Below are 13462 nucleotides of genomic sequence, written 5' to 3'. Positions count from 1 at the left end.
TGATTCTTATACCACTTGTTTATTTTTCCTGTCTTATTAAACTGGCCAGGACTTTCAGGACAATGCTGAATTGATGCTATAATAGTAACCATATTTCTTTTGTTCTTGGTTCTAAAGAATATGCATCTAATATTTCACTATTATCATGATGACTATGGGATTCTTATAAGATACTTCCCTTATCAAGTTATGGAAATTCCTTTTCACTTCTGGTTTAAGAGTTTCATTTTGAATGAGTATTGGTTTTTATCAATATTTCTATTCTTATTATCATATAGTCTTTTATTTATTAATATAGTAGGTTACAGTAATAAATTTGCTAATCTCTTTTAATGCTTCTAGCTTGATCAATGCTGGATTCAGTTTGCCAACATTTCATTTGATCTGTCTAGGTAAATGAGGCTGACTTATAATCTTCTCTCATGAGCCAACCCTTTGGGTTGCTTTTCCATCTCTGCTTCACTGTCTTCCTTCTATATTGGCCCTGAGAACTCCAAATTCTCACTCTGCTCTGCAGAACAATTCAGCTCTCCATCCCCCCATGGCATTTCTCAATAAGTGATCAAAGAATTTTCACTAAAAATCTCTCAGTAGCTTCTAAAACATTTGACAGATTCAGAAGAAAAAGCAATGTAATCATTTTACGCACAGATCATTTAAAAATCTGAAATGTAAAATTAATTGTCATTTACATAGAATTTCTGACTTTTCATGTTTTTTAGAGCAGTGTATGAACTTCAAGGACTGCCTTAGTTCATACTGGTTAACATGGAGTTAGTTATGGAATTAATCCTCTATCTTAATTAATGTATTTTATTGTCCTATTTCATTATGTTTACATTTGTTGTTTACTTTTGTTAAACTTGCATTTTTCATCATTACCATTGCATAGTATCACAATTCAAAGAATGAACTATAATTGTAAAAGTGATTTGCAGAAATATAATAGTGATGAAAATAGAAAAATAAATCCTATAAGTAATAAATGGACTTCATCAAAGCAAAAAGCTTGACTCTGTATGTCATAAGTGGACAATCAATGTGGATAATCACACAAAAGCAGATAAAAATAAATAAGAAAACAGGGAGATGACAATGAATAATGATACATTTTATTGGATCAATGAACCTTTTGGTCAAGAGTGTGTGTATTAGTTGCTCAGTCATGTCTGACTCTTTGCGACCCCATGGACTGTAGCCCTCCAGACTCCTCTGTCCCTGGAATTCTCCAGGTAAGAATACTGGAGTGGGTCGCCATTTCCTTCTCCAGAGAATCTTCCCAACTCAGGGGTCAAACCTAGGTCTCCTACATTGCAAGCAGATTCTTTATTGTCTGAGCCACCAGGGAAGCCCCTTTGTTCTAATACCTAATTTATTATCCCTTAACATTTTATCAAATAATAATAGAAGACTTCCAAAAACTTCCATACTATATTCTAATTTATCAACCTCACTTTTAAACCAACTGACTGTCCCTAGTACAAACGCAAAAAAAAAGGATTTCCAGTACAAAATTGTCAAAATTCCATGTTAAAGGTTGAAAGATATAAAAACTATAGAGTCATCATTTGCCTTCATAGCAAAAATAAGCACAATTATACCTTTGCTGATAAGATATAAAACTAGCTTCAAAAATAACAAATATTGTGGTTGGAAAGAAAGCAAGAAATAATCAGTACAATTCCTTTATCAGAGCTATTGGATTTCTTATAATGTGACTGGCATTTAAAAATCGATGACTGTTATGTATGTAAACAAGCAGACACTGTACTTCATAGTTGAGTAAAATGATTGAATAAATCAGTTGTCAGTATAGATTCACCATATATGTGAGAGAGAAGTATTCGATAGCTTTTTGACCTATTTTTCATGAAGCTGATTTTAAAAGAAGAGATTTCTGGTTTAATTAAACTTAGTTTGTCAATTATGAAATAGACTTAAAAAAGTACATTAACTCCTACACCAATGTTCATAGAGTCATTATTCACAATACTTGAAAAGTGGTTTCCAAATGTCCCATCAACAGATAAATGGACAAATGTCCAAGAAATAAATGGTAAACAAAATGTGGTATGTATATATGATGAAATATTGTTCAGCCTTAAAAATGAATGAGATTCTGATATTTGCCACAACATGGATGAAGCTTTAAAATACTATGCTAAGTTGAATTTGCCAGATACGAAAAAGGACCAGTATTGTATTGATATGATTCCTCTTATACTAGGTACCTAGAATAGGCAAATTTATGGAGATGGGGAAGGTAGAATAGTGGTTGTCAGGGAACAGGGGAAGGAGAAATGGGGAGTTGCCTAATGAGTTTCTGTTTGAGATGATGAAAAAGTTTTAGAGATGGATATACTTTGGTGATGTTTGCACAATTTTATGAATGTATTTAATGCTGCTGAATTATATACTTAAAATGGTTATTTAAAGTAGTAAGTTTTTTATTATATGTATTTTACCACAATGGAAAGAAAAGATAGTTAAATTGATATTAAAGAAGCTCTAGCTACATGAGCAGCAAGGAAATGTATCTTCCACTATATCAATGGAAGATGTTGCTTCCAGATGCAGTATGGTGCTTATTGGTGAAAATAGTGGAGGTCTGTCTATAGCATGCCTCCAGACCCTGATTTGCTGTTGAGGGACATCATGGAAGTTGTGATTATAAACTGATTGTGGTCACTTAGTATATGTCTCCTCAGCCAATAGGACTGAAACAAAAAGTGAGTACAGGATACTTTTGCACACTGAATTGCTCTGGCTGGCAAACAACAACAACAAAGAAAGGTTTTGCAGTGTTTTCTACTAAGAAATCAAATCTTTTAAAATGAGTATTTCTGTGGCTATGCATAGCATGTCTCAGTAATATATTTAGGATGTTGAATAGTCTGGATCTTTGACTTCAGGGTCTAAATACCAGGGTTTTTAAACGATTAAATATCACAACTTCTTAAAACTGAACAGTGGTGCAAACAGCTCAGTGGCTGAGAGTTCGACATTTTCCCAGTACCAATGATTTTCTTCACTCATCAGGAAAAACACTTAAGGTATGTCTTTGCATATTAAAAATCACATCCAAATGCTGCATCTGAACATGCAAACATACCCTGTGAGGCTAATGTCACCAGAGAGAGGATGTAACTCCGTCAGCTGCTGTCTCCCCAGCTGAGACCTTTTACCTGGCTTGCAGTGGCACTAAGCCGGGCTCTTGTTCTCTGGTGAAACTCTGAAAATAGTCTTCAGAGAGAACTCTCTCCATAATTTCTAGATCTGAATTTGATGTGAAAGGCCAGAAATAATCTGTCAAAGCTTCCCAACAACCTATAATTCTGAGTTAAGATTTTCTAATTTAGAAAACATAAAGAGCGGGGGGAAACCCAACAAGCTATGGGAGCTGACAGCTCAAGCAGCTCCCCAGCCAGATATAGATTTCTTTGTGAATGATTTCAAACAGCATTTCTCCTCTCACAGATAGGAAAAAAACGTTACTGCTATTTGCCTTTTAATCTGATTTTTACTTTTAGTTAAGATACACAGATACAAGGTTTAAAAGGTCACACAGCTCCATAAAGATTCAAACAAAAACAGCAATTTCATGTTTCTCATCTCCTTACACCTAATCTGTATTTTTAGAGGCAACCACTCTGGTGTTTTTTTTTGTTTTTTGTTTTTTTTTTTTGCCTACTGCTTTCTTTGATACCTCTTGTTCTCTAATAATATACTCAGACTACTATTTTAAAAAAATTTTTCCACATTAGATATTATCTATTGGCTTTCTGTTATAGAAAAGAAAGGGATTAACTCCACATATAAACACTTATTTTCTCTTTCTGAAAAGAGAAAATATTTACACTTATTTTTTCTCTTTCAAAAATTATAGCTATAATTTTTGGTTAGAGAATCAGACAATATGGACACTGCCTGACTATATATACGATGATAGAATAGTATTGCTAAGCAAATACTACTCACAGCTGTATCATGCAGTATATTTTGCTTATATATATATATATATATATATATATACACACACACACATATATATTGCTTTCTCTGGAGTTAATAAGGACTTCATTTCTTCCTTTGCTCAGTTTTCTATGTATTTATCACTAATTTGTACCCAAAGTCTTCTCCAGAGGTTTAATTATTGCTTAAGTTTACTTGAATGTATCAGATTATCCATCGATTTCTATTTTTCTTGGGAAAATCCCTCTTAGTGTCCTTCAACTGCTGCTTCAGTTTGGTCTAGATGTTCCCTCAATGTGATGAACAGATCTTTTCCAGAGATTTTTCTTTCTCCATCCTCTTTTGGATCCCATTTGTCACTTTCCTGAATCCCATATCCTCCTCTTTATTGATTACTTCCTTGTTTTGGTGGGACATATCATCTAAGCAATGGCACCCCACTCCAGTACTCTTGCCTGAAAAATCCCATGGGCGGAGGAGCCTGGTAGGCTGCAGTCCATGGGGTCGCGAAGAGTCGGACACGACTGAGCGACTTCACTTTCACTTTTCACCTTCATGCATTGGAGAAGGAAATGGCAACGCACTCCAGTGTTCTTGCCTGGAGAATCCCAGGGACGGGGGAGCCTGGTGGGTTGCCGTCTATGGGGTCGCACAGAGTCGGACAGGACTGAGGCGACTTAGCAGCAGCAGCAGCAGCAGCAGCATCTAGTAACTTTTTTAGATGGGTTGGTGGGAAATAAATTTTCTGAGACTTGGCATATCTTTATTCTACCCTCATCTAAACAGTTTAGCTGGAGAAGCAATTCTATATTAGAAATTATTTTCCTCAAAAATTTAAGGCATTGTTCTTTTGTCTTACAACCTCCAATTTTTGCTCTGAAGAAATCTGGTGCTATTTTGATTCTCAGTCCTTTGTATGTAACCTCTGATTTTCACTCCTTCAGAGAAAGTTAGGCTTTTTTGTTTGTGTAAAATGTTCTCAAATTTTGTGGTGTTGTGCCTTGCTATGAACATTTTTCGTTCATTTTCCTGAACACTCATGGATATTTTAGCTGACTAGATCCTTCAGTTTAGGGAAATTTTCTTATACTATTTGTTTGATAATTGTTTCCTGTATATTTCCTTCTCTATTTCTTTTTGGATCTCCCTTTAATCAGACATTGTACCTATTGGTCTAAGTCTCTAATTTTCATATTTTTAATCACCTCTTATTTATTTCTTTTTGTTCCACTTTCTGTGAGATTTCACCTGTGTTTCTAGCCCTTCTATTAATGTTTTAATTTTGCTATCATATTTTTGCTTTCAAAGTGTTCGCTTTTGTCCTTTGAATGTTCTAGTTTGTAGCCTTCTGTTTGTACCCACTGTCTTCTCATCTCCTAACTCTCTAAAAATATTAATGATTGGGATATTTCCTAAATCTACTTCTCTCTGCATTCTCCCTTTTTCTTTTTCTTTCCTGTTTCGTTCCTTTAGTCTTTAGTGTTAGAAGTATCCTTCAGATTCCTGATGCTCAGTGGCTGCCTGAATATATTAAAAGGGCAGCATCTTCCTGAGCTGTTAACCTGACTGCCAAGCTTATAGGAACTTACCGAGGGGAAGAAGTGGGTGGGTGGCAGGGTTGCTGCCTTTTAGTACATATGTAAATTTTTCTTTCATACCCCTGTGTCAGGATGCAGCTCTCTCCCTCTTATTCAGTCAGTCTATTTCCAGATCAGAGGAGGCAGTTCCTCTCTGAATGGGTGGTGTGGGGTGGTATTTAGAAAGCCCAATTGCTTGTTAATAAAGACTTTCAAGCTCTCTTTACAGACCCACTTGCCCCTGTCTCCCTGGGCTCCACTTTCAGAGACATTTAACATCCCTAAGTCCTAAGCAGCTCTGCTATCTGGGTTGGCTTGCTTCTGGGAAGTCCCTGCTTCCAGCTTTCCAGGGTCTGCTCTGCCAGTTACCATTCATCCGTCTTAACTCTAATTTCCAAAATGCTGTTGTGTTCTCCATTACATTGCCCTAGTGAATATATACTTTTTTAAAAGTTCCTTTTACTACCATTTAAGAATTTCCAAAAGGTTGGAGGTAAATACATTTTCAATCTGCCATATTCAATCAAAAGTCTTTTCATTTTTCATACCAGTGTTTCTGTTGATGTATGGCAAAACCAATACAATATTGTAAAGTAATTAGCCTCCAATTAAAATAAATAAATATAAATTTAAAAAAAATTAAAAAAAAGAATCTTATAATTTAAAAAAATGTAGGGTATCTAAAATTAGGTGTGATTTATGCATGCATCTATGTCCCTTTGGGCAGTAGTTCTCAAAGGGTAGTTCCTCAGGCCAGCAGCATTAGGCTGAGCTGGGAACTTGTTAGAAATGCAAATTCTTGGGCTCTACCCCAGACTTACCGAATCAGAAACTCTGGGCTGACAACCTGGAAATCTGTGCTTGAACAAGCTTTCCATGGGGTCAGTCAGATCTGTGCTGGAGTCTGAGAACAACTGCTGTTGGTGAGTGAGGCATTCTGAACACTAGAGAAACACTCCCCTACTCTCAACCTCAGCTTCAGAGCCTTCTCCTCAAATCCAGACCCAAAATGTGTCCAACAGAATAAAAAGGCTCTTTTGAGATGACTTCCTCTAACAGGACCCATCCTCCTGAGAAAATGTGTATGAATTCAGATGCTTTTCTCTTCCATGACACCTAGTTATTTACTGCTTTAGATAGTAAACAGACCAGGATCCCTGAGGCCAGAAATGCCAGCAGGCCAAGCATGGCATGAGAAGAAAAGACTGGGAAGCAGAGAAGTCTGGAGAGGGGGGATGCAGTCAGATCTCCTCCCTCTTCCATATTTTCAGTCAAATTGAGGGAGGAACTGCCGGCTTCCTTCAGGGCAGGGAGCCTTGAGGAACCTCATGGAACAGGAAGAGCTTTGTTTGGAACCCTGCGGTGGTTGCATGCCCTCACCCTCTGCCCACCTTCAAAGCAGCCGAGGCTGCTAGTCATCCCAGCCACGTACGTCCCTCCCCACCCCAGCCATCTCTGCGACTCCTCTGAGTTCCTCCATCTGCGGCTCATCTCCCTAGCCTCCCCTCATCTCCTTCCCTACCTTGGATGCTCTTTGCACATTCTCCTTTGGAACAATCACAACCACTCTCTCTCTGAGCTCTCTCCAAGGTGCAGTTAACACTCCCTTTCCATCTTCCCTCCCAGATATGTCTTCACTGTCATCTATACCTTTGAAGCCTTGATAAAGATATTGGCAAGAGGATTTTGTCTAAATGAGTTCACTTACCTAAGAGATCCTTGGAACTGGCTGGATTTCAGTGTCATCACTCTGGCGTGAGTATTTCTCCACAGTGATCTGGACACACATTATAGGTGTGTCCAGAAAAACATCTACTTCTGCTTTTTTGATTATGCCAAAGCCTTTGACTGTGTGGATCACAACAAACTGTGGAAAATTCTTTAAGAGATGAGAATATCAGACCACCTTACCTACCTCCTGAGAAACCTGTATGCAGGTCAAGAAGGAACAGTTAGAACCGGATATGGAACAACAGACTGGTTCCAAATTGGGAAAAAAAAATACTCCAAGGCTGTATATTGTCATCCTGCTTATTTAACTTATTTGCAGAGTACATCGTGAAGTGCTGGGTTGGATGAAGCACAAGCTGGAATCAAGATTGCCAGGAGAAGTATCAATAATCTCAGATACGCAGATGACACCACCCTTATGGCAGAAAGTGAAGAACTAAAGAGCCTCTTGACGAAAGTGAAAGAGGAGGATGAAAAAGCTGGCTTAAAGCTCAACATTCAGAAAACTAAGATCATGGCATCTGGTCCCATCACTTCATGGTAAATAGATGGGGAAACAATGGAAACAGTGACATACTTGTGTTTTGGGGGCTCCAAAATCACTGCAGACGGTGATTGGAGCTGTGAAATTAAAAGATGCTTTTAGTTTTTGCTCCTTGGAAGAAAAGCTATGACCAACCTAGACAGCATATTAAAAAGCAGAGACATGACTTTGCCAACAAAGGTCCATCTAGTCAAAGCTATGGCTTTTCCAGTAGTCATGTATGGATGTGAGAGTTGGACTATAAAGAAAGCTGAGAGATGAAGAATTGATGCTTTTGAACTGTGGTGTTGGAGAGGACTCTTGAGAGCCCCTTGAACTGCAAGGAGATCCAACTAGTCAATCCTAAAGAAAATCGGTCCTGAATATTCATCGGAAGGACTGATGCTGAAGCTGAAACTCCGATACTTTGGCCACCTGATGCAAAGAAGTGACTCATTTGAAAAGTGACTCATTTGCTGGGAAAGATTGAAGGCAGGAGGAGAAGCGGATGACAGAAGATGAGATGGTTGGATGGCATCACTGACTCAATGGACATGAGTTTGAGTAAACTCTGGGAGTTGGTGATGGACAGGGAGGCCTGGCGTGCTGCAGTCCATGAGGTCGCAAAGAGTTGGACATGATGACTGAGTGACTGAAGTGAAACAGGCTGCCATTCTGGGGGTGTTATCCTTATCTCTTTCCAGCTTCCTCATTTGGGACTCTGTGGCCCAGGGTATCTTTGCCAAAGACTCTTGCTTTGGGAGTCATTTTCCAGAGTTAGTCCCATACCCTCAGGGAGAAGTTGGAGACCTTAAATCTGAGCTGATAATTGGCCTGTCAAAGTGGATCAGCTTTGTACCTCCTGAACATGAAGATCTTTCCCTGAGGAACCAGTGCCCAAGGAGATGGGTTGGCCACACACCATCTGCATGGTAGTACACAGAATCTTCTAGATCACAATGGTGTGGTGGTGGTTTAGCTGCTAAGTCATGTCCAACTCTTGTTATCCCATGGACTGTAGCCCACCAGGCTCCTCTGTCCATGGGATTTCCCAGATAAGAATATTGGAGTGGGTTGCCATTTCCTTCTCCAGGGAATCTTCCTGACCCAGGGATTGAAGCTAGGTGTCCTGCATTGCAGGCGGATTCTTTACCACTGAGCCACCAGGGAAGTTCTTGCATCTTCTCAAAGAGGCCACTCTGAAAAATATTGCCATAATTAAATCAGGGTTCATGTCAGTCCATGGATGCAAGTGCCAGTAGATTCTCAGAGTCTGTTCTGGGTACTTCCTAGGCTTGTGTTGCCCAAAATTGCCTGTGTTTATGCTGCATAAATTCCCAAGACCCTGTTCATGCAGAGATGCTGACTGATTTCTGGTCCTACAGCTACGCTGGTGAAGTGACAGATCTCCGAGGGATCTCAGGCCTACGGACGTTCAGAGTCCTTAGAGCTTTAAAAACCGTGTCTGTGATCCCAGGTGAGTGGCTTTAACCAGCATATTTACTCATAGAGCTTATATTGGTTTCCACAGCCTAACATCCCACTTTGATTTTCATAAACAGCCTATAAATTGCCAGAATATGGACTATTGTCCTCATTTAAGAGAGAAACTGAGGCCCAGAGAGTAGAAAACACAATCCCAAATCCTCATCACTAGAGGCAGTTGTGACCTGGAAACCTCGTGTCCTGATTCTTAGCCAGCGCTCTATCCAGAGTAACTCATGCTGTCCATAACGGACAAAAAGATCAGGTCCTTGTTTTACATTCTCATTGTGGGATTCAGGCAAGCCTCCAGTCAGATTCTTTTATACTTGAAACCAAAATGTAAGCTTGAAAACAGAGAAGAAGGGAAAAGGCAGTCCTAGGCTCTGGTGGTTGTCTTTCCCATTTTCATGAATCTGAACATATAAGCCTCAGCCCTGCCTTCAGACCCACAGAAGAGAAAATAATTAGACAATTCTTGATTACAGACAATTCAGAAATGGAAATAGTCCCCCAGGGCTGATCTTATTGGGCCTCCAATATCTCTGTTGCCACATGATACTCCTCAACCCCCTCTGGGTTGATGGAGGGGATGGTGAGGCCTGAGACCAGGTAATGGCCTTGAGATGGGACTCAAGGCTTCCCCCTTGTGGCCTAATGGGTTGTCTCCCCTCCCTCACCCAAAAACCCCTGCCCTCACCTGGAAACAGAAATACATACGCTAGAGAAGTCCCTTTCCACAGTTCTGCATCTGGCTCTGCAGGAAATGACTGGAAAGTCTTTGCCAACTTCCACTGAACAAAGAAAATCATGAAGAATCATTTTCTTCATGAAGAGAATCACAGCAATAAGTAGTCAGTTCTTCCCCTTAGTATCTCTCTCACCTACTCAGCCAGGAAGACCCTGAATTTTGTGTACAACACCTGGCCTATGGAGACTCCCCTCCTGCCTCATCTCTCTCCTGTACCCACCTCCAGAAGCTTCCTGTGGTTCCACAGATACTCAAAGCTTTTGCTCATCACGCAGCCCCAGGCCACACTGCTCCTCTGTTAGGAAAGTCCCTTCTCCTCTTCACTCAATTCATACGCATCCTCAGGGTTCTGCCATGCTCTGACTTCCTCAAAGAGGCTCCCTGGTCCTTCCCATCTTCCTCAACCCCCGACCCGACCCTACGCCCACCCCCAGGCTTCTGTGATGGACTGTTTCTCCGTGTGCCCACCTACTCACTGATGCTATCTAGTTCTCCCTCACTCGTCAGACAGCCCCACAACAGACCAGTGCCTTAACCATTGCTTGGCTCCTGAGAGGGAACCAAGCAGGGCAGAGGGTGCTCGGTGGATTATTTGGCCAAAAAGACAAGGCAAGGCTAGATCGCAGCTTGCTTCTCTGCTTAGAGCTCTTTCTGTTACTTAGAAATCTGCTTTTCCAAAGAAGGTGATTTCCTTTGCCAGAGCAATAAATCATCCTTCCTTAAACAAGCAGGGGCCCCATCTGAGCAGCTCAGATTCTCTGTTTCTTCCTCAGTGGCTCTCAGTGGCTCTCATGGCCTCACTCTATTGCTGTGCTCATCCCTCTGTCTTTCTGTCCCTGTCTTGTTCTATCTCCCTGTATCTCTCCCTCCCTCTCTCCATTTCTTCCTTCTTCTTCCTTTTCTTCCACCTCCTCCTCTTTCTTTCCTTTTCCTCCTCTTCCTCTTTTCCTCCTTTCTTCTTTTCTTCTTCTCCTCCTTTCTCTTGCTCTCTCTCACACACCAATGTTCCTATGTCCCCAAGCCTCAAGCTGCCTCCCAGGACTGAGATAAGGACAGACAGACAGATACCAAATGACTGGAGTGAAATTGGCAGCCTCCTGCTAGGCCTAGTACCTGGAGCACAGCAGGCACTCAATAATTATTTTTTCATCAGATTGCTACTGTCTGGAATTTATTCACTTTAAGAAGATTTTAATAATGCATAGCCTGGGTCTCAGTTGCCTCATCTTTACAATTGGACAATATTCTCTTCCTATCTGCCTCTCAGGCTTATGGCAAGGTTCAGATGAGGGACTGGGCTTGAAACTGCCCTAGAGTTTGTAAAATATCTCACACCTGTGTGTAATGAAAGGGTAGGAAGGCTAAGATGCAAGCGTGCCAGGCACACGTGTGTGCTCTGTGTGTGCGATGTCATCCATGTAGAAGTACCACTGTCATCTTCCCACAGGGCTGAAGGTCATCGTGGGGGCCCTGATCCACTCGGTGAAGAAGCTGGCTGACGTGACCATTCTCACTGTCTTCTGCCTGAGTGTCTTTGCCCTGGTGGGCCTGCAGCTCTTCAAGGGCAACCTCAAGAACAAATGTGTCAAGAACTGCATGGTTGTCAATGAGACAGCCAATTACTCCTCTCACGAAAATCGGGAGTGGAATTACTGCCAAGGGGACCAAGGTCTGGTTGGTGGGGAGTGTGACGCCTCTTTATACCTGTGCAGACATATATTTTGATTGAAATTCTTCTCATGAGTTGTGTTTTACTTTGGGGACCCCCATTCTCGGTTGTCCAATGTCCCTTTCACAAGGAAATGAGTCCAGAGGCAAGTCATTCTGCCTCTGCTGGAGGATTCTGCCTCTGCACAAGGCTGAGGCCACAGCTCAGCTTCTCTCTTCCCAGATGAGACATTTCCCCTTCCCAGCTCCCAGCATACCCACGGAGGGCACGCAGTCAAGGATATCCTCCTTGCTCAGGCAGAAGTCTCAGCAGGTGTTGCTTTCACCACTCAAGGCTTGAGTTGAGGGTTGAGAACCATATGTGAGACTTCTGCTGCTTCCTTTATTTTGCAGATTATTATACCAACAAGGAAGGCACTTCTGACCCCTTACTCTGTGGCAATGGATCTGATGCAGGGTGAGTGTTCAAGCCATAACAAAACACCAGTGCCCAGCAGCCCTTCCTCCTTTTTGTCATCAGTTCTTTCTGGGTAAAGCCTAGGTTGAAAGTCCTGAGGAAAATGTGGAAATTAATAAGCCATGGCCTCTGCCATCCCAGGCTCATGGGAAGAGAGTGTATGAGTAAGCTCTTGTTATGAAACAAACATCCCCAAGATTTTTGTGACTTAAAACACCAGCCATTTATTTAGCTCAGTTCTGTGCATCTGCACCTGAGATCAGCCTGGTGTTCCTCTGACATTGACTGGACTCATTCATGCATCTGCAGACAGTGGACAGATTATCAGGGGTCCAGCTAATCCAGGATGGCCTCAGCTTGGGTGTCTTGTCTCTGTTCCGCATGGTTTCTCACCCCCCAGCAGACTAGCCCAGGCTTATTCTCCTATTGGAGGCAGGATTCCGAGAGAGAGAATGGAAATGTGCAAGGTCTCTGGAGGCCTAGGCTTACAACTGGCATAATGTCACTTCTACTGCATCCTGTTGACCCAAGTTGCAGGGCACAAGTGAGTCCAGATCCAAGAAATGGAGGAACAGACTCACCTCTTGATGGGAAAACTTGCAACATCATATTGAAAGGGGTATGGAGACGGGAAAGGGAATAATTATGGTCATTTTTGCAAACAATCTGCCCAAGAAAGGAAGTAATATTTATTAAATATGTTTTGTGTCAAATGCTCTTCATTTAGTTGTCACAACTCCATCACATGGGTTTCATTATCCTCATATAATTGAGGAAGAGACACATGCCTCAGACTTTGCAATTTCAAATTCTTACAGAGGCCAGACACAAAACAACATGTGTCTAGAATGTGAGGAATGGGCTGGGTGGGTACCAAGACCATGAGAGTTAACGCGCCAGCCAAAGTGGCAGCCACTTCCCAGTTCAGCTTTTGGTTATCATGTGGAAACATGGATCCACTGCTTCCAGATGATCCAGGTTTTTAAAAGAGAGACAGGAAATTTCGATTTTTATGTAAACTTTCTTAACTATAAACATTGACTACAAATTCCAAAAAATATCTACATATTGTGGGCCAAACACAATATTTTAGCAATGCAAATTCAGCCAGCAATCTGCCAGTTTGTGAGCTCTGATGCATTTACATAAAGATGCTGTGCTATGGAGAACCAGTGCTGTCCTAGAGGCTCCCTGGGCTGGGAAAACACAGCAAGGTGATGGTGTGAGGCAGGGAGGATGTCAAAGAAGGTTTCCCAGAGGTGGTGAGGTTGAAGGGCAAACAGGATGTCTCCAGGCTGGAT

General features: G+C 41.3%; 1 protein-coding gene across 1 annotated transcript in view; it reads left to right on the top strand.

The window, feature by feature from the left end:
- The window catches only part of SCN10A (sodium voltage-gated channel alpha subunit 10), a 93002-nt gene that overhangs the window by 18833 nt on the left and 60707 nt on the right, over nucleotides 1-13462 (top strand). The window contains exons 4-7 of the mRNA XM_059879983.1: nucleotides 7176-7304; nucleotides 9189-9280; nucleotides 11484-11675; nucleotides 12095-12161. Of these exons, the coding sequence (XP_059735966.1) occupies nucleotides 7176-7304; nucleotides 9189-9280; nucleotides 11484-11675; nucleotides 12095-12161 (480 nt within the window). The remainder of the gene's footprint in view (nucleotides 1-7175; nucleotides 7305-9188; nucleotides 9281-11483; nucleotides 11676-12094; nucleotides 12162-13462) is intronic.

Source organism: Bos taurus, chromosome 22 (assembly GCF_002263795.3).
Source record: "Bos taurus isolate L1 Dominette 01449 registration number 42190680 breed Hereford chromosome 22, ARS-UCD2.0, whole genome shotgun sequence".
Classification (NCBI taxonomy): Eukaryota; Metazoa; Chordata; class Mammalia; order Artiodactyla; family Bovidae; genus Bos; species Bos taurus.
Note: the sequence above shows the minus strand (reverse complement) of the source record. Positions and strands in the feature narration are given on the sequence as shown.